The sequence below is a fragment of the Syngnathus typhle genome, linkage group LG19 (assembly GCF_033458585.1).
Source record: "Syngnathus typhle isolate RoL2023-S1 ecotype Sweden linkage group LG19, RoL_Styp_1.0, whole genome shotgun sequence".
In the NCBI taxonomy this organism is placed as follows: Eukaryota; Metazoa; Chordata; class Actinopteri; order Syngnathiformes; family Syngnathidae; genus Syngnathus; species Syngnathus typhle.
The window spans coordinates 3383483-3405296 of record NC_083756.1 but is presented as its reverse complement, the minus strand read 5'-3'; the positions used below and the strand labels follow the sequence as shown (position 1 = coordinate 3405296).

At 45.3% G+C, this 21814-nt stretch overlaps 2 protein-coding genes across 2 annotated transcripts; one reads left to right on the top strand and one right to left on the bottom strand.

Moving 5' to 3' along the window:
• The first annotated feature begins 2050 nt into the window (after positions 1-2050).
• Positions 2051-8945, top strand: LOC133143995 (oxygen-regulated protein 1-like). The gene is made up of 4 exons (XM_061266332.1): positions 2051-2677; positions 2961-3117; positions 3386-3882; positions 6052-8945. The coding sequence occupies exons 1-4, from the start codon at positions 2051-2053 to the stop codon at positions 8218-8220; spliced, it is 3450 nt and encodes a 1149-aa protein (XP_061122316.1). The 3' UTR covers positions 8221-8945.
• Positions 8946-9720: 775 nt separating this feature from the next.
• Positions 9721-21507, bottom strand: LOC133143481 (uncharacterized). Its single transcript, XM_061265378.1, has 10 exons — positions 21392-21507; positions 12824-20489; positions 12638-12731; positions 12486-12561; positions 12242-12332; positions 12031-12162; positions 11858-11947; positions 11542-11685; positions 11286-11470; positions 9721-11141 (listed from the first exon to the last, which is right to left on the bottom strand). Exons 2-10 carry the CDS (start codon positions 20486-20488, stop codon positions 10973-10975), a joined length of 8646 nt encoding a protein of 2881 aa, XP_061121362.1. The 5' UTR covers position 20489; positions 21392-21507; the 3' UTR covers positions 9721-10972.
• Between the last annotated feature and the right edge of the window lie 307 nt (positions 21508-21814).

Below are 21814 nucleotides of genomic sequence, written 5' to 3'. Positions count from 1 at the left end.
GCTGTGGCGGCGGCAATGCGACAGATGCCGGCCTGTCCTGTTCAACTTGCGACCGCGTGAGTGGTCGCCATGCGCGACAAGACGCCGAGTTTAGCCACGCGACGGCAGCTGCACACCGCCGCGACCGATTTAGCCCCGCACGCATTTTTTCCCATTAACAGGCCAGGCTGGAAGCTTGCGTGGCGCCAATTAGTTGCCCCCCGCCCCTAAAAATAGTTGCCAGGCGGCCTTGAGGATTGACGTGCGGGCGACCGACCCGTTCACGTACGATGACGGCAGCGGGACAAATCGGAAAAACGACAGTCCTGCTCCTGGCATGCTACATGCCGATCTCCATCGGGGAAACTAGGAGGCCCTTTTCGATCGAGACATTCAAAAATCAGTGGACGACGGTGACAAAATTGATATTTTCATTGATAGTATTCGGAGAATATTTTCTACAGGGCGGCTGAAATTCCAACAAGGTCTTAATTGATTATTTGATTGGCTCATTCTGAACACAGTCACATCACCCAGTCATAAGCGGGTGTGCATGGATGGGTGGGCTTGTTCGTCGGGATAAACATGTTGCCCGCTGTCTTATCTAAAGGAATGGGGAGCATGCAGGCAAAGTGTTTACTTTGAGGAGGGGAGGGGCGTTGTGGCTTCCTCTATTGTCCCCCCTCCTACAGCGGCCTTTGACTTCCCGTCTTGGAACTTCTGGCATTTAGCGCCCGCTGTTGTTTTGGGAAGGGGATGACTAGCTCGGCATTTCTGGCTGCTTTTCCACTCGCACGTGGGAGTGGGCGCCTTATCTTTTACGCGCCTTTTCCTGCGCTGACGAGGGTGTGTGTAAACCTTTTGTGCTCAAGGGCCACGTTGAAGTTGGGCCTCACATTGACAAACCAAAAACGAGCCTCACAAGCGTGTTGGCTTGAGTTCTTCTTCCTATGCGAGTATGAAACCATGTAAGGCTTTTTGGTGAGGGTCCGAAATAAAGATCAGATTTTGCCACGGTCCGGATGGCGAGGCTTTGCTGTTGTCACTTAGTGGATGTTTTCAGGGAGGGTCTCGCAAGTGAGCAAGCCTTTAATCCTTCTTACGGCAGAGCTTCTCAATGAGATTAGACCCACCCCGCACGATTGTGACCGGGCACTCCCGTTTTTCATTTTAGCATCCGTCCCCGAAAGCCGGCAACATTTTGAAGACGCTGTTAGAAAAAAACAACAAAGAGGACTTGTGAGTCCAAGTTGGCCATCTGCGCAGATTTAAGGGCAACCCTTAACACGTGAAATGATGGCCCTGCGTGTGTCACACTAGCGTGGGGAGATTAGCGCCAAGCAAAGATTAAGCAAATTAGCCGCAACAGTGCGGCCTGAAATAAACAGTTGCCGTGGTAGCAAGTCGACCACAAGTCGGGATGTAGAGCACTGTGGTTTTTAGAGACTCCAAAAGAAGGAAATCGCAGTTTTTATAATGACAGCATAGGTGAGTTTTGCATTCTTGTTATCGATGTTGTGGTATGATTTGAAGTATAGAAATCACAAATCTTTCGAAGAATGTATTAAATTTCGCTAGAATCCTTCCAAAAAAAATTAATATAAATACTACTTTGGATAAAAAAGATAGGAATAACTTGCAAGGTGCTAGAAAAAGTATTAGCCAAGCAGTCAATTTAAGGTTCAAGCCAGAATTAACCAGCCAGAAATGAAGACTAAAATCATTTGGAATGCTTCTGTAACCGTTAATACAAGAACGTAGAGGTGTTATTTTGGAAATGACTGACGTTTCAAATTCACAAGAAAACAAAAGTCATATTTTAACCAGTGAATATCAAAAATACTTTCTATTATTGTGATTTACATGCATTCCTGGACAGGGACGTTGTTTTTGTGGTTTCAAAATGCCTCGTTCCTTTTGAAAACGTGAAACGAAAAGACTGAAGCGGTGCAAGATCTGTTTGTTAAGCTCTGCGTGTATTTTTAGCTGCAGTCCTCAATTCAAGAAAAGCTGCGAGTGGTGATGAGTGAACGAACAATCATCTTTTCCTCTCTCACAGCCAATAAGAGAGATGAACGAGTCGGGCCTTCGCAGGATCCCCCCTGACCAGTCGTCGGGGAGTCTGCGCACCTTGGGCAGCCCCCGTGCAAGCGTCACCGACCCCATTTTGTCCAAACGTGTGTGCTTCTACAAGAGCGGCGATCTTCAGTTTGGCGGCCTGCGCATGGTTGTCAACAACCGCACTTTTAAAACGTTTGATGCCCTCCTGGACAGCCTGTCCAAGAAGGTGCCGCTGCCATTTGGGGTGAGGAACATCACCACCCCCCGGGGGGTGCACGCCATCAACACGCTGGACGAGCTGGAGGACGGCAAGTCCTACATCTGTTCTGATAACCGCAAAGTAAAGCCCATCAACTTGGCACTGGCCAGGAAGAAATTGGCACCCTGGTACCACGCCAGGCCGGTGAGTTCCCGGCGCCGGAACTTGCAACGGGCCAGAGCTTTCCCTGGGCGGCAAGAACCTGTGCTCGTGCACACGCCCAAGAGACTGGTGGTCTTTCGGAATGGAGACCCCTCCGTCAAACACGCATTGGTGCTCCAAAAGAGGAGCACGACTACGTTTGAGTGGATTCTGGAATATATTTCGGAGATGATGCAGTTCCATGTAATGAAGCTACACACGGCCGATGGCAGACGCGTAAGTGCATCCATGTTTCCACTTTGGGACACTTATCACTGCCCTGTAAATGGTTGTCCCATAAAGGGAAAGTCTTAAGCTTCTTTAGCATCCACCCTAATCTCTCACATTGCATTCTGGGATACTGCCATGTAAGGCAGGGATCTCATTTCAACTGAGAAGATCCAAGAAGATCCACAACAGTGGCGTTATCAGTTATGACTCCATAAGAATTTTTTTCAATGAAATCAGTCTTGCCATCATACGCTCCCCGAAAGTGACACTTTTGTTTCATTTGCCGAAGGTTGAAGGGCTCCCGAGCTTGATCTTGTGTTCCGGCGTAGTGGTGGCAGCGGGCAAAGAGCCGTTCAAAGCTGCAAACTACAATGTCCGAAAGTCATCGGGGTCCATGAGGCTGCCCGGGAACCGGATGAGCGTCAGGAGACTGAAGGCGCTGAATCGTAAGTCTAATTCATTTTAATCATGAAGGGCCTTTAGTCATGTGACGCGTTATCCACCTCGTACCACAAGACAAAGCCGGAGAAAGTGCTGACACAATGTCATTATGCATAACACCGTAGATGACCTACATACGGCATCTGTGAGCCTGACTACTCATAGACAGACTATCTAATTGGTTTTCTCTCTTCTTTTTTCATGCCGCCTGGGTATCGTCCTCATCCTCATGAAATCTTCTAACATTTTTACCGCTACTTCTTGGCCGAGAAGGCAAAAAGAAATCACCGTCGTACGGATCCAAGTCGAGGAACTTCTCCACCTCCTCTGAGCGCTACATCGTGAACAAGATTCACAATTCCCTCATGGAAAGCTCGTGCGACCTGCCCAGCCATCCCACCAACTCCATAGGATATGAGTCTGGACATGTCGTTGCTGAAACAGAAGGTGACGCGCTGGAATGCGTGCAGCTTGACGAGGACGACATTGAGAAGTCCTTTCGAGTGAACCAAGATGGTAGCATTTCGGTGGAGATGAAGGTGCGCTTGACCGTCAAGGAGGAGGAGATGCTGCACTGGACGACCACCTTGACCCGCTCCAGCATGGCCAATCAGCTTAATGTGACCAGTTTACCCGAGCTGGAGTCGGAGAAGGACGTCTGTCCCGCCATACTGGATTCACAAGACCCAATCTCCTCCAACGACACCATCAACAAGGATGAATCCAAAGATGACCACAATGACGAGAATCCGCCATCATTGGGCAATGGGGTTTTAAGTCAAAGTAGCTGTGAAGAAGATGTCAAAATGGAGGCAACATCTCCTAGGAGTGCGCCAACTCCGGGACAAACGCAAATCAGAAAGAAGACAGCTTCAATGGAGAGCAGTGGATCCATTGAATCTTACTCTTACCAGGAAGAGATAGAAAATGGAGCCCTGACCGAGCAGTACTGCGTGGTTAGGCAGAGGAGAACCAGGCCGATCCCCAAGCCAAGAAGGCTCAGCTCTGTTGATGCTAACAGCACAAACATGTCATCATATAAATCGGACGAAATCATGCATGTGGAATCCAGCGGGGAGGAGATCACGGAAACCGTCTTGCATATTTATGAGCAGCAAACTTGCCAGGATAATTATAATGCCAACCTAAGTTCATTTCCGAGGCCCACGATTTCAGAAACCGGACATCTACACAGAAACGGCGACTTTGAACACGAATCGTGGGAACCCTCGACAGCCTCAAAGTCTGTTAGCATCTGCAATGCCAGGAAGGAGCTTGTAACAGCAGATTTGCCTTCTCCTAAGCATGGCAGAATAAAAGAAATGACACAAGTAGCCAAGTCTACCAAAGGCAAAGAAAAACAACCTCGACCTAAGACCAAAAGAATTCCCCAAAAAACAAGGAAAGGCTTGAGACGTCTTCTGTCACCTGGTAAAAGGCAGAGAGAAAATTCATCAGGAAATGCGAAGAAAAACAAGAAAGCAACACCATTCTCCAGTGCTGGGTTCATCCGGAGAATTTACGGGAATAAATTAAAACCGGCCAAAAGCCTGAAAAATTTTAAAAGGAGAACGACCAAAAGCAGGGAAGGCAACGCTGGAGCAAAGAGCACGAAGCCACCAGATAGAACACACCAGAAACCAAACATAAAGACACGAGGAATGCTGACCCAGCAGACGTCAGTGCATCAAGAGACGAATCATGATGTCAGCAAACAAATGTCCCTTCCTGCTTTTGACTCCTCCAGCTCTGTTGCTAACGAATATGTCCAAAATTGGCTTAAGAAATTGCATATTAACCAATCTACTGAATGCCAAAGGAAAACCAATCAGACAGAAATTCAGGCTTCGGGAGAGAATGCCAGAGAATTGACAATGCAACCTGAGGATGTACGGGGAACTTCTGTCAGAGAGAGAATCCAATCCTTGGAGAACAAGATGGCTCCATCAAATCTTCAGACAAATGGAGAAGGAGTAAATGCTCAGGCTAAAATAAATGAGATGCCACCTGGAAGCGAAACTAATATCACAAAACTCGAAGAAACTTCTCCTGTTCGACCACCTCAGCCTGGAGAAGAAATACAGAAAGAATCCAACCCCGAATATCACGTGGGTTGCAACCCAAGTTGCGTGCAACTATCAGAGAGAAGTCAAACGTCAGATAATCCTCCGCCATCTGCCCAGGCTTTACCGCAAGCCCAGCATGTCATGAGAATCACTCAAATGATGGAAGCTGTGGTTCCAAAGGAGGAAGAAACCTTATCAAGATCTTCGTCTATCAAAAGGGCACCTTTGGTCAGCAATGTGTCTCTGGAAAGAAAAATGTCCCTGAGAAAATCTTGTATGGATAGATTTACCGTATGTAACAATGAAGAGCAACAGCAATCATTCTCAGATGCAAACGGCAACTCTTCTGCGTCTCCAAAAAGTCTTCCCTCAGAAGAGAGGCTGTCCTCGTTCAGTATGCCATCAAGTGAGGTTCCAACATCTCCAAATAATCTCCCATCACAAATCATGGGCAGTCCAAAATCACAATCCAAAAGGTCCCAATCATTACAACGCCATCCAGGGGTCAAGAAAACATCACCGAATGTCAGCCCCTTGCCAAAGAAAAGGCAGACGTTGCCCAAATCAAAACAAAGCAAACAGATGACACATTCCAAATCGACGGACCAAGAATTGCCTCCAGTCAGAGAAACCTCCAAAAGGATGGTCCCCAGAAATTTGTCATCAGACTCGGAGGCTGCAGGTATAAGAAAAACACAACCCCAGAGAAAGCAGATGAACTCTCTGCAGGCCATAAAACCATCAGTATGTACTGCTGACACTGCTAAACCAAGTGATGAGCTTCAAATGCAAGATCAAGAAAAATCCACAACTGACACAAAAGTAAATCTGCCAAACATCGTTGACCAGCCAAACATGGAATCTGTCCTTGAGAGTGTTTGCTGCTCCATCAAGTCCATCCGGTATGTCGCTCAAAGTCCATCGAGCTTGGAAATGACCAACAGTGTGCCAGACTTCTCCTCCCATGTGGCCTCCACGTTTGGCTCCTCGGCCAAAGTCCTCCTGGCATTTTTGTCAATCGTGGCTCTTAAAGACAGCATTGCCAACCTGAATGTGGACCAGGTGAAGGCGAATGACGTGAGCTGCGCTGATGCTTTGAGAATGATCGAATCCCTGAAGGAGATCGCTAGCATGGAGAACTCCCACCTGTTTGAAGACAGACTGTCGGCTTTATGTAAGTCGTGCTCGAGGCAGCTTCTTGACAGCTGGAGGGACTTCCAGGAGCTCGCAGACGCATATCAAGAGGAAAACGCCATTGATGACCTCATTGAAAGTCTTGACGTACCCAGAATAATTAAAGAAGAACTCGTGTCTCTATCAGTTGGTTGTAGCAGCACCGGTCAAAAGAAGCTGAAGGCAAATTCTGAGGGTTTCAGTTCTGGGATGGGGGAACACAATGACGAGTTTGCATATGATGATGAAAGGCAGCAGGAATTGAACCCGGACCTCAGATCACATTCAGTCGTGGAACAATGTTTAGAAGAGGAACACGAGAATAAACCACAAGAAGATGGCTGTTATGTGGAATTGAATCCTAGCAGGAGGGCAAGTTCAGAAACAGCACAACCAGAGACCAAAGACAAAATGCAAAGTCTGGATGAAGAAAAGGGCTTGAATATTATCGTACAAGAAACGATATCTGGACAGGACGAAGAGAATAAAGAAGAACTCACAATCGAGATGCAGGATCCAAAGAAAGACCATCCTCGGGATCTGGCCGATGACGACAGTGGCAATGACCTGAGTCGTGACAACGATGCGGAGTCATCCGCGCTTGGAAATGACCAAATACGAAGCTCGGCTGAAGAAGAATTGAGCATCTATGAGAAGGTATCAGGCTCAGAGGAGGAACAAAGCTATTTAGCAAAATACCAAGCCCCTGTGACGGACACAAAATGTGAGACGGTGGAGGGTACCAAAGACCTGTTCGACGAAGAGACTTCACAGCCTGTAGCGGTCCGGGTGAGTCTTCTGGAGAAGCAGGTTGCTGATGCCCAGAAAAAACAGTATAACAAAGATCACGGCAAAAAGCTCTCGCTGTTGTCCGAAGAGTCCATTGAAACATTTCAGCAGTGCAGCCGCTCGGCCCCGCAGTCGTCGCTATCCTTCAGCTACGACTCGAGCGGCGTGGTAAGCGTGGAGCCTGAAGGCAACAGGGTCAAGAGCATCCGGGAAATGTTCCTGGCAAAGAGTTTTGCCATGAATGCAAAGCAGAGCCTGAACGCAGCGCTGCCTTCTGAGACGTCCGAAAAAGACGGCTATCAGACACAAATATTAAGTGAGCAGTCAAGCAGTGAAGATCCAGTGCGGAAATCCATCAGCAAAGGCTTTGTGAGGAGAACCATCGAAAGGCTTTACGGGAAGACTAAAGCTCAAGAGAGGCCCCCGTCGGCCCCTAGAACCAAAAAGAAGTACTCCGATACTTTCTTGCCTTTTCACACAGCAAGATGCAAAGCGGCATCTGAGTTGTCGTACTTTAACTCCACCGGCGCGTTGGACACCTTGACCGAGGCCACGCGTTGCATCGCTTTCAACACACAAGTCGGTCCCGGTGACAGCGTTCCCATCGACGAGGGACGATGGCTGATCAGAGAGAACGCTCTCATCCGGAAATCCATTTCCGACCCGACCGGAATCAACACAAACCTGGTCAACTCCGCCCAAGATGAGGACGGCTGCGAAGACACGCAAGACGACACCCCCTACTCTCTTTTCAGCACCACGTCAGAACCAGAAGAGCATAAAAAGTCCAAAAGGTGCACCTACTTCTCTTTGCCGCATACCAGCGACTCAGAGGTGTGTCAAGATGAACAGAGCGTCCTGGAAGCGAATTCGGAGAGTGGTGCCAAAATGAGAAACGGTTCTGCTGTCGGGATGGCGGACAACAAGGTACACCCGTTGGCGGTGCTTCCGGCGGACGGCCAGGCGGTGGTGGTGACGCAGCCCAAGAAAGGACACGGCACGGTGAACCAAAGCCTCCAGGAACCCGATGTGTTGGACGTGTTATATAGGTTCTGCGGCGAAAACTGTCCCATCTTGTGAAAGAATGACTCATCTTTGGTGCCTATGTTTTTGAATGTTGCCATAGCCTTGGCATGAAAAATAATTTCACTTTGGTGTTCTACGATTGGTATTGTGATTTAATGAGTAATTTTATCAATACAAAGGCATGTAGAGATTTCACATGGAAAATATTAGCCAAGGGATAAGTGTAACGATACATTTGAAAATTTCAAACCATTGTAATTGCCTGCATCTTTTATTTTCTTAAAAGAACAATTGATGTGATTTTATTTTCGCGTACTTTGTTTAAATTACTATATTTCATATTTGGAAGAATTTTTATATTCCATTTTAAATGTCTTCCTGTTTACACGAGATGAACATTTACTTCCCTTACGTTACCAAATGTGAATCGAACCTGAGTGCGGCTCGTGTGACTACAAGCGTGTATTTTGTTTTGTTTTTGTTGACTGTTTTTCTCCGTCATCAGGACAGAAGCTGTGGGAAGAATTAGCGTAATCTGTTTTTAAAGCTCTTAGGACAGATCAAGTCCCAGCATGTGTCAGGTGTCACGAAAGGTGCAGCTATTATTTGACCCAAGGTTCGGGTCACAGTGTACAGTGTGTTTTTCGTACATCGTAGTTTGCAAAGCGGTGGTACAAATATATTGATTTTGGACATTTAGGTTTTTAAACGTGACAAACTCCTCCCAAATAACTCGCCAAGGATGTACTTACTGTTTTAGGTGTATGTGATGTACTCCAGATGACTAAGGCAGCACGCCATGCTCATAACCTCGCCGAGCGCAGAATCAAAATTAAGCTGCGAGAGGAACACAAAGAAGGAAAAGTAGTAGTTGTAGAAGAAACACCTTGGAGATTGGCTATTGACTTTTGTCTCATAGGAGGAAAAATACTCAAATTTAGCCCAATTATCTGTATGTGTGTCCCTGACTTTGAGGTGTTATTTAACATTGTGCATAGCTGAATTGTGTTCTCAAAAGAACGGTTTTACTGGTTGAAAACGTGGCAGCTGTGTCTTTGTGTCTTTAAACTCTTGCAGTGAAATAATAATAAAAACAATTTCCACATGTATGCCCTTGCATCATTTACCATGTGTGAATACCAAAGTCACTCCCCACAGACAAATAATCAAGATGCGCCGTTTGGATACCTTGGTTGTTTTTCAACCCGGCCTGATTGCTATCATCTTTCCTCGCTTGAGGAAGTGTTTTTGTTGTTCCAAGTTTTTTTTTGGTGCGAGTGTTGGGTTGGTCCGTGTTGTGACAGGAGCGTGGAGGAATGCACCTTAAAAGAAGAAAAACAGAACACAGAAGTTATTCTTGCTCACTAAATGCTTGGAGGGGGGGGGGGGGGGGTTATACAACCGGCCACTAGGTGTCACTGATCATGTAGGTCTTCTCTGCGATTCCTGGAAAGAGAGCAGGCATAGGCTGCAATGCATTGTTTAATTTTTTTTTTTTAATATATCTCATCTATGCATAAATTCATACACAGAAGGGGGGTAAAGAGCCTTGAAGACTTCCCACATTGTTTATTACAAATGTTATAGTGCGTGTTTATCTACATACCCATTTTATATGGTACAGTGTAAGTTATCAAGGAAAAGGATAATGATACTGAGCACTAGGTAAAAATAAAATAAGCCACTTAAATTCAGGCACAACATCAAAGCGTAATTGACAAACCGTTGTGTTGAGTGGGGGTAAAAAAAAAAAACGTTTGGGTTACAATGCCTCGTCGCTTTAACAGCGGACAGTATATGGCTCAGTTTGGAATAACAAGTAATGTAGTCTAAAAAATATATTTGAAAAAATAGCCCCAGCTACACTTCGAAACAATTCTTCTTCAGATATTTGGTTGTAAAAATTTTTAGTGTGAAATGTTGTGACAAACTATGATGGAGGTGGAAAAAAGGTTTAAAAAGTGAGCAGCAATTGATGGGAAAACACCATGCACATGTTAATGCACACGAATAAAAATGTAAAACAGTAATCATAATAAAAGGGACATGATTCATTTTATCTGAAGTAGTTTTAGGGCTTCACTGGGGGAAAAATCTACAAGATTAAAGTCATTTATTTTCAAAAGAAAAACACCGGTAATATTTTCAAGAACAAAATCGTATTACGAGAATAAACTTGTATATTTTCAAGATAAAAAAAAAAGAAAAAAATCCTTTTCGAGCTAGTCTACTTTTCAAGATAAAAAGTTGTACATTTTTCTGATTGAAACTAAAATAAATTGGGCTGTACATTTTAAAGATAAAAAGTTGTATATTTTCAAGTCGTTATTTTTGAACAAAATAGGTGCATATTTTTTAGATAGATGTTTTTTTTTTCAGTTTAGTCATATCAAAGTCAAATTTGAGAAAACAAGTAGAACATTTGAGGTGTACATATTTGATATTAAAGTAATCTGAGAATAGATTTGTCTGTTTTCCTTGTATTATTTTCAAGATAAAACTTAATACACGGTAGAGTTTTAGCTTGAAAATATTCAATTTTATTCTCGCCCTGAATTACGCCTTGAATCTTGTAGTGTGATAATTATTTTCTTTTCAGGGTTGCCCCAATACTCCTTGGTATTTTCCACCAGATGTCGCTTGAAAATAAATCAAATTTTTGTACATCAAGTGTGAATTTGTTCACCCTGAGATTGGAACCAAGGCGCACGTGCGTGTCCATTTTGTGGGGAGAAAAAACGGAGGTGGATCAGACGTTTTTTGCCGAGGGGGTGACAACTCCCGGCGTCGCCTCCGGGCTCGACCGTCATACCGAGTCACTTTTGGGCTGGTTCGGGTGCGTGCCGCTGACAAAGTTGTACACCAAAAACTGCGAGGTGCCAAAATAGTGAGTGGCGAAGAGCTTGCCGTCGGGCGTTGGGTCCGAGAAGGCGATCTCATCTTTGCTCAGGTACGAACCGAAGATGAAGTTGTTCCTGTGCAAAGAAAGAACGGAAGCGGCTTTGAAGTGGATTCACAGGCTGTTATGTTGTGGGTCACTTTAAGCCATGTTTTTACTTGACACCCAGTGACAGAAATGGGAACAAGTTGAGTTGAAGTATAGCAAGGGTGGTACCGACCTGAGGCACTCGACCAAACGCGAGGCGATGGCTTGGCGTCTCATCATGCTCACCACCCAAATGCGGCTGATCCCGCACAGCGCCGGCTCGGCCGTGGTGGAGCAGCACCACGCCCTCTGCCGCTCAAACATCAGCTTCTCCCCCTCCGAGCCATCTGGCTGGGGCTCCTCGATCACCCTGTAGCCCTGCGCAGAGCACCCAAGCACGCGGTGACGTAAGAGCGGCGAGCATTCTGCCGGCGTCGCGGCGGACTCACCTCGTTGATGTGCTCGGATATGAGGCATCCCGCCACTTTCTTGTCGTTGGTGATGAAGAGGAAGGTTTTCGTCTGGGAGGGACACTTTGTACCCACCTGCTTGAAGCCGAGATCATTGTCCACCATCTCCCTTATCTCTTCCACCTGAGCGGCAACAGACTGTCATTGGTGACTTTACACACAGGGTAATAATTTAAGCACAGCATAAACATAAAACTGCCATTTTGGGGCTGCAAAAATTCATCTTGCGGGGCTGCAAATGGCAGAAAGTTTAGTGCGTTGCACAAGATATGACGGCAAGGAAAACTTTTCCAACCTTCTTGAGAGCATATTTGGGATCATCAGGCAGAACCAGGATGATTTTGCCGTCGGGAAATTCTCCCAGGATCCTCTCCTTTTTCCAGCCCTGGCAATCACAATAAACATGACAAAGTCTCTCAGCGTATTACAAGATGAGCTAAATTATGGAAAAAATCTCCACCCACTTACCACATATTTTACAGCGCTGATGAATTGGTTGTGGAAGAGCAAATGCTGTGATTCGTCCTCGGGGTTGGCGGCAGAGTACAGCATCCCGCATACGCTGCAGGCCACAGCTCCAAAGTGCTTCTGTCCTGCATCCTGTGGTACACAGACATAAACGCAAGATTACATCTCTACGCATTGACTGGAGGAGAAATTATTTCTCTCCTTTACTCACAATAATAGTTTGGCTGTCATCTTTGTCCGCCTCCTTAAGTTTCCTCACTTCTCTTTGCAGAGTGGCTTTGTCTTTCTGCTTCACTGCACCGCTGAAAGAAAGAAAGAAAAAATAAATAAATAAATAAATAAATAAATAAATAAATAAATAAATAAATAAATAAATAAATAAATAAATAAATAAATAAATAAATAATTGAATACGGTTTGCGGTTGTTATGAGGGGAAAAAAGTACAGGACTGACTTTTGACAGGATGTTTCTGATGCATGCCCATCCTGGACTGTCTTGGAGGTATCGGTCTTTTGGCACTGATTAGCAACTTTGGGAAAAACAGTGATTATTGTACGCCCCAAAATTGTTGAAGTAGGGAACAAGTCATTTTTAAAAATTCAGACCTGCAGGCTCTCCTTCACATTGCTGCGCATCAGGTGGATTTGAGCTCTCTTTCGGAGGAGGGGGGCTTTTAGGTGGACTTGAAGCAGCAGTAGCCTGGAAAAATAGCCATTTACGTACGTTTTGTTAAATCAAGTACCACCAAAAATGTTTGACTTTTGATTATGAAAATGATCAAAAGTTGTTACCTTGCTTTCCTTGTCTGTTGCTGGCAGAGCCTGGAGGGTTTTGGCATGACCTGCAACGCCATCAGCTGGAGGACTGCCAGGCTTTATCTGGGATGTGTTTGAAGCCACTGACTGGCTGTTCTGAGCTGGGGCAAGGCCAGCTGTTTTTAGTTGAGGTGAAACCGACACAGGCTGAGTCACAGCCAAAGCGGGTTTCGATTTCAGAACCGCATCTGAAGGAGACGGTTTGGCGGGAGCAGAGGTGACAGATGTTTTTGACTGGGCACTTGAGGCAACGGGAAGGTGTGGACCGGGAGAACAGGTGGGTTTGGACTGAGCTGAGGTTGGAATGGTGGGCTTTGATTGACATGGTGATGGAATTGATCCAGCAGAGGTGGTTGAGTGTTTAAGTTTTGCCTGGCTGGATTGCTGAAGTGTGGCTTTCAACTGGGCCAGTGGATGTGACTGACTGGGGGACTGGTTAAGCCTAGGTAGAGGAATAACCCTCTTTGGAGGCGTCGGTAACGGGTCATCATCAAGTTCAAAATCATCAGGTGAATACCTGGGACGCGGTTTGTATGGCTTGTACTCGACAGGCTGTGGTTTTGACGCCTTAAGTCCGTTGGGCATGGGTGGGGGGACAGCCGGCAGAGACCTCCTGGTGGACGACCTGGTGACTTTTGGGGTGGGATTTGGAGGGGTGACCTGAGGGTTCTGAGCCTTACTGCTTTGCCGTGTTACTCTCGTGATTTCGGCTTTAGGAGGTTCAATCGGAGGACTTTCTGTTTTTGGGGGTTCTGTTTTGATTTCTGGTTCAGTCTTGGGGGCATCCGCTATAGGTGCTTTAGTTTCACTCTTGAGAGACTCAGGAGCTTCTGGCTTGGGGGATGCCGGTTTGCTACTTAAGGTGGGAGTTGGAAGGGGGGCCGAACTGGTTTTGGGTGCAGGGTCAGTGGTCATGGCATTGATGGAAAACAGAGCAGGTGGTAACATCGAAACTTGCCAGTCCATGTCAGAGAACAGTTGATTTGCCTGGTCAGACTTCATTTTTTTCATGCGCGCCCATGACATCTTCTCCCTTTGCAGTTCTACCTGTCTTAATCTTTGATATCGTGTTAGCTTCTTCTTCTCGTGGGCCTTCAGAGGCACGGAAACTTGGGAGACAAAGAAACGCCTCTTTGGCGGATCCTCTGCCAGCTTGGATTCAGCACTGGCAGGCTGCGCCGCAGGGGGCTCCTCAGCAGGGGGGCTCTGCGCTGAGGAGCTTTCGGGTTCAGCAGGAGGCTTGACGTCAACAAGGGCCTGTTCCTGCGTGCTCATAGGTGGATTTTCCTTCTTGGCAGCTTCGCTTTTGGCCGCTGCTTGTTTTTCCTCTTCAATCCTCTTTAACAGCGTGCTGTCTGTGGCTATGTCCTCAGCAATTTCCTGACACAACGCTAAAAGATTGAGCTGCTGCCGGTTGGCCGTCCTCTTCATAGCGGCCGCTTTCTGCTCTGCCAGAGCAGCCAGACGCGCTTTGGTTCTGGCCTGGGTGTTCATTTCTTGCTTCTTGGGTTTCTCAAGAAGTATTTCGGTGTCAATGTCGGGCTTTAAAAAGGAATTGTTGGTCTTCAATACATCTTCATTTTCAGTCTTTTCCACTGCCTTTTGAAGAGAAGGCGTTTGAGTGTCGGCTTTGTCTATTATCGTAACGTCAGGGTCTTCTTCGTTCTCAACCTCAACCACAACGATCTCATGTCCGATCTCCATGTCCTCCAGAATTTGTAATTCCTGGAGGGCAACGTTTTCCCCGCTGTCCTCTGTCGCCACAACATTTTCATCTTGAGGTTCAGAGTTGGTCGTTTGAACCATGACAGATGGTGGTTGAGAGAAGTTGTCTGGAGTTGACTCAAAAGGTTCTTCTGAAGGTGGTGCAGGTAAATCTTTTGCCTCTTCACTTGAAGGTATCACTGAATCAACTTTGACATCAGGGGGTGGCTCTTCAGTCTTCAAAAGGCCGGTCTGTTGAGGTCCATTTATTGCGTCAAAGGTAGAATTTGGATCCACCTGGTTCACCAAACTGGGGTCAGACAGACCTGACGCGACGGCAGCTTGGGAGACAATATCTAAGTGTATGTTGCTATCTGAGACTGGCTTGAGAATTACATATTCGTCAGATGTATCATGTGGCAGGTCCACAGCAGGAAGATCATCCTGCAAGTGTTGAGAAACATCTGCGACAACCACACTACCATCTGTTGGTTCTTTATTAGATGTCTCGTTTTCCAAATGCAAGTCATCTTTCACATCTTGGATACTTGCTACATCCTCTGAGGACACCAAATCTTGCTTATTCAAAGCCAAAGCACTATCTCCATTGCTGTTTCTCTCTAGATTAGTCTCTGGAACTGTGGAGGTCTCTTGCACACCTATTTCAAAAGCTGCTTGGCAATTTGTCTGTTCTTCTTCAGCAGGTTTCTCATTTACCAGTTGCAAGTTGCCCTCCATGTCTAAAGACACAAATTCTTTCTTCTCTAAACCCAGAACAACATCTGCAGCTCGGTTACTCTGTGGACAAGTCTCTGAAATGTTAGTTGTATTTTCGACCTGCATTTCAACTACCGCTTGGACTGTCCATTCGTCTGCAGTTGTCTTATTTTTTAGTTGCAAACGATGAGTCTCTTCACTTTTATTAGGACACAAGTCCTCCTTTATTACCTGATTACATGGTAGATCGTCCGAAGACACTAAGACTTGCTTCTCCAAAGCCACGGCAACTTGGCCATCTTTGTTGCTATCTGGACAACTCTGCTGAACTGGGATAGAGTGTTGTTTCTCCATTTCAATTGCTGCTTGGCCATCTGTCTGTTCTTTAGCACTTTCATTATTTTCCACTTGCAAATGACTAGCTTCCGCGCTTTCATTCATGAGTGTGTCCATTTTGTCTTGAATACTTGGTACTTCCTGTAAAGACAGCAAGTCCTGCTTCTCCAAATCAGTGGTGGCATCTCCTTTATGCTCTGGGACAGTGGTGGTCAATTGTACTTCCTCCATCTCAACTGAGGTTTGGTTGTCTGTCCGTTGTTCTTTAGTGGTACTGCTATTATCCGGGTGCAAATAACTAGCCTTGTCTTGAGTACTTTGTACCTCCTCGTCTGATGCCAAATATTGCCTCTCCAAAGCCACGGCAGCATCTCCATCTTTGTCGCTGTCTGGACTACTGTCTGGACCTGGAACTTTGATGGTCTGTTGTACGTCCATTTCAATTGCTGCATGGTCGTCTGTCGATTTTTCGTCATTTTCCACTGGCAATGGACTAGCCTTACTTTCCTCCATTATGTGTTGAGCCATCATCATCATCGGTTTAAAGTCCGCTTTCCAGGCGCCGCTGGGTTGGACTGTTGACTGTTGAGTACTTGGCACATCCTCCGAAGGCACCAAATCTTCAACCTGTAACATTGCCGATTCTTCCTCTGCACGAGTCTCAGAAAAAATGGTTGTCAATGGGACCATCACCATTTCAAGTGCTTTCTGGCCCACTGATCCTTCTTCTTTAGCCATATGGTCATTTTCCAATTGGAAATGACTGGCCTCCATGAATTCATTGGGCAAGTCGTCCTTCGTGTCTTGAATACTTGACGCAAAAGAGACAAAAACTTGCTTCTCCGGTGCCATACCAGCATCTGCATCTTCAATACTCTCTGGACTACTAATAGGCTCGTACACTATCTGGTTTTCAACTTGTGATTGACTTATTGCATCGCTCAGCTCTTCTGAAATAGTGGGGACAGGAGCTGTGTCAGTTGGTTGGGCAAAAACTAAAACTTGGACTTCAGTATTTCCAGCTGTTTCTTCGACAGTGTCATGATAGCCGTCTGTCTTTGCCGTAGCTTCATCATCTTGGCAAGCCGTCTCCTCTTCTAATAAAGAATGAACAGGTTCATTCAAAACAATGTGATCAAGGCCAACTTCAGCCGCCTCCTCACGTTGAATGACACTTGTCACTGCATTAGAAGTGTTTGCCATTTCTGGTACCACATGCTTGAGTTGAACTTCAGCAATGTCTTCATTCTGCACTTGTATTTCCTCAGTAGAAGTTGTGATTGAGATACAATCCGGTGTTGCTGGTATGTCCATCTCTGGTTGATTTACGGAAGCATTCGAATCACTGGTGATGAATTCGGTGACCTTATTGTTCCCCAAGATTGAGACGATAACTGTCGATTTGCTGACCTTCTTATTCGTGTCATCTTCTTCTGCTACCATTTCTACTTCTGTGACACACTGTGTGGTACCCTTGTTACCATGACTGCCATTTGCAGTCAAATCAGGACCCGTTTCACTTTCACATACGATCAGCATATGTTCTGCGCCCTCTTGCTTTTCGTTGCTTCCTGCTGAGCCAGAATCCACTGGGGCTGATGCTGTTTGTGATGCATGCTCAAGATTCAACTTCACCATGTCATTTCTACTTGAATGATTTGTTGTGGCATCTTGAGAAGTCTCATGTAGCAACTCCGTTTCATGATGTATTTCCAAGTTTGAGGTTTCCACCATTTCACTTTCCAATTTTTGTGTCTCATAAGAAGTCTTTGTTGATAATGCAGTCTGATTCTCTTGAACACCAGAATCTTCATACTCCATATCTTCAGATACTTCTGCCTGACTTTCAGGAGCATCAAGTAACTTTGCATCCTCCGGGTTTTCTTCTACGAGAACTTCAGAAGACATTGTGTCTGCTGTTGGGTGCACATCTGGTTCTGCTTGACTTTCCACGGGAACTTCAGAAGACATTGTGTCTGCTGTTGGGTGCACATCTGGTTCTGCTTGACTTTCTACGGGAACTTCAGAAGACATTGTGTCTGCTGTTGGGTGCCCATCTGGTTCTGCTTGACTTTTTGGATTTTCCGATTCTTCAGTGCTTTGAATTTGGAGGTCAGTTGGACTCACAGGTGTAGCTACAGAGTCCAAATTGAACTTGTTTTCATAGTCACAGACATTGAAATTTTGACCTTTGTTCACCTCGACTCTCTCGTGTGCTTCTTCTGATTCCTCCGTAACAGTTTTGAGTTCTTCGGTTCCACTGGTCTTGAAATTTGCAGGAGCTAAATCTTTTCGTGTAACAGCAGTGGTGCAATCGCTAACTTCAGGGTTCTCCTGGACGTTTGCCTTTGGCACCGTTTCTGCATTAAAAATCTTCAAGTCTTTATTTGCAACCTCATTGTCATTTTGGCTGGAGTGATTATTGATTTCCTCCTGAAGCAACGTAGCGGTTAATCTTCCCTTCGATGGCATTTCCACATCTGTCTGCAGCTGCGAGATGATGACATGTTGACGGGGCATCTCCATTGTGCTGTTTTGCTTGCCGGCCGACTCACAGTGAGGTGTCGACACCTCAGTTGCGTCCATGCTTTTGTTGACTTGCTCCTGCTTTTGTTCAAAGGGATTTGAGATGATTCTATTATGAGATTCCATATGCTTCTTCTCAATCTGACTTTCTGCATTAAAACAATCTCCGAGGACATCTTGATGTTCCTCTAAACTGTCTATGAGGGCCACCTGTGGCTTTGGTTCACTTCTTTGTGAAAGAGACAACTCTTTAACATGACTTTCAATGTTTTTACCAGCCTCCAGTTCTGTTTGATTTTTTTCATTGGACACCATTTGATGTTCTTCAACGTGGCTCTCTGTAACAAAACAGTTGCTAAGGGCTTCTTTTGGAGTGTTTTCAGTTTTTTGTGAAAGTGAAGGCGATGCTAATATATGGTCTTCAACAGGACAGACTGGGCTTTGAACAGACTCCATTAAAACTGGATTCATTTCTTCGGTCTGACTATTAGGGGTTCCACGGAACTCTTCAACTTGACGCTCAACAGTTAACTGGTCAACCATGACCTCTGGTGGTGTAGGTTTCATTAAAAGTGATTGAGTTTCAGATACACATTTTCCACTTTCTGATTGATGACAGTACTCCACTGTTAACATTTCTTGAACATGGCTCTCTATTTGAGTTTCTTCAACTTGTGCATTAAGATTTTCAACGAGGACCTCTTGTGGTGCAGGAACATTTTTCTTCACAACTGGCAAATCTATGAACGTTACCTCAGTCTGCCTTTTTTCATCAGCTGCGGTATAGAAAATGGATGTATTCTCTGGAGTTCCACTTGCCGTTCTCTGATCCTCTGCATTGTGACTTTCAGCGAGGACCTCTTGCGATGTGGGAACAGTTTCCTTTGAAATCGAAAACATTTCGGTCGGTGTGTCTGGTTTTCTGTCGGACTCTGTTGCACTTAGATTTGTTTCAGTATGACTCGCTGGGTTCATATCAGATGCCATTACTTCTACGGTTACCTCAGGTGTTTCCATTAGACTTTCCTCGACTGAACACACAGCAAGGACTGCTTCTGGCACATCTTGGGTCTTCTTTGAAAGCACCTCAGGCAAACTTTCCAGAGTTTTATGACACTCAAATTCAATTTGGCACACATCATCTTCAATCTTACTGGCTGGAATTCTATCAAACTGTGTTACTTTCTCAATCCGAGGATCCCAGTTGCTACCAGTGTCCGTAAAACTTGTTTTTTCTTGCGTCTGATTCTCAGATGCTGAAGTTAGAAGTTCTTTAAAATGACTCTCCGGGTTTTGGTCGGATTCAGTTTCTGTTGCCTGAGTATATGGAGATCTATTTGACTCGGGTATACAACTTTCTTCAACGATTGTCTCAGGACTACAACTTTCCAACACAATTTCTTCAGCATTGGCGTTTGGGGGCATCTGATCTTCACCAGATACATCATTAAGTCTCATTAAGACACCACTGACCGTCACATCATGCTTTCCCTGGTCTGTATTTTGTATTAAATCCTGCTTTATAACACTCGTCACCGTTTCTAGACATTCACTGATGGAATCAGTCGGCCAATTTTGTTCACAGACTAACTTTTCAAGATGTGCATCTCCGTTGCTGGAACAAAATGTTCCCACTGCCCGGCTTCTGATAGCAGAAGCTCCACCTGCAGCAGCATCCTCCGAATGCGTCAAGGACGATGCAAGGGGATGGTTAGCAGGAAGCCTTTGGTCGTCCGCTTCTTTTCTCTCCTTTTCTTCAGGCGTAAATATTATGTTGGCTCCCGTACTTTCCTTTGTGGTGTTTTCTGTAGTGTCCAAAATGCTGTCAAGACTGGAGTCTGATGATTTGCCATAACTGTGCTCATTCTGGACAGATTCTGCTGGAGGGGACGGTAACTCTTCACTCACCTGCAGCGAGTCGGAGGCCGGCTTGGTTTGTATTCGGCTTGTGTATTTTTTTGTCAAACCCTGCTCATTGCTCTCAGTGAAAAGTCCGTCCTTGCTGCCGTCGCTGGGCGTATTGTCGACGTTGAACTCTGTATTAAAATCATCTGACGGAGCTTCCCGACAGAAGGCACTTGAGTGTTTTGTGACGGGTGGACCTAGAGTAGTTCTGACTGGTGAAGTCTGTCGTGATGACTTGGATGGGTTTCCTTCCGTAGCTTCTTCTTCTGAAAGTTTCCTTTTGGTCCGAGGGGCAACAGCATCTGTAATTTCATGCAAATGTATTTCTTTATGAGACCTGTTGTTGATTGCTGGTGTGGTTTCGGACTGGAGCGCTTCACCAATGTCTTCCAGCCTCCTCAATTTCGCTTGAGGATCGAGGGGCTCCTCTGTTCCTCGCTTTGAGGCTGGCATTCTGTCAAAAACAATTTGACATGTTAATGAAATGACTATGAAGCATTTTTCAGAGGGATTATCCTGTAGTGTGGTGTGGGATGAGGGATTTTTTTTTAACTCCCTGATCTGCTTCGAAAACAATGAGGGCTGACTATCGTAAATGTTAAATCTGCTCAGGATTTACAATTGGATACACACATATGACAGACCACTGGGCCACATTGGACCAGATTTCCCTTCTTGCAATCAATGTCAGCAAAGTGTTGGATGTCTCGATTCCGGAGAGTATTTATCCTGTGGTGCGGGGTGTATTAAGCACGAGTCGTCTTAATGCCGTCCAATTAATGACTGAAATTGTACACATGTAGCTATATAGGGTTTCGCTCGCATTTTAAATGCTAGTTAAGGTGTTATACAATCCCATTTGTGAATCCTGCTCAAGCCATGTAACTGTAGATGCGCTCACATATGAAAATATTATAGACGACGTGGAAATACCACCCCAAAATGTTTAATGAACATATCCAAACGATATTTGGTAGGTGACGTATAGCCGAAAGTAAACACTTGCCAAAATGATGCGCGAAACCGCGGACAACTAACGCGACACGACACGCACGAGTTATGACGTTAGCACGCAAATCAGTGTCCTTGTAAAACATTTTACACCGCGATTGCGCAGTGGTTGTGATGCTAGACAGGGCATCTAGTTAGCAAATAGTGGCTAGCGTGTTAGCTACAAGTATACATAAACGGTGATGGTAGTTGTGGCTAAAGCTAAAGCTAGCAACTCGGCACCAAAACGCGGCTCGCTGACAAATAAACAAAGCAGCAGCGTCGCACAGCGACAGGAGGTTTAACTGGGCGTCACACGGGAGAATAATGTCAACAATAGAACACGAAATTGACGGAGGAACTCACTTTGACGCTTTCTTTTTTTCGTACACCAGCTGTTTTTTTCTCGTGAATAAAAATTAACTGTACTTCCGGAGAATGACGGCGGAAATGACGTTACGTCGCTGTCTGGTTTTTTTTTTCCGGCCATTTTTTCCTATTTTGAAATAATAAAAGGAACAAACAAGTTGATGTCCATAACAATTCACAAATAAAATATAAATAGTAAGATTTTAAGTGAAAAGATCGAAAGAAAAAGGTAGTCACCCTTGACTGGTCACCAGCTAGTTTCATCATTCAGTGGACATTCAAAACAGTGGACACATACAAACAACCATTCACAACTATGGACAATTAAGTCTTAAATTAGAACGTGGGAGAAAGTCGTAATAACTGGAGAAAACCCATTCAAGCACGGGGAAAACAGTCAAACCCAGAACCGAAATATTG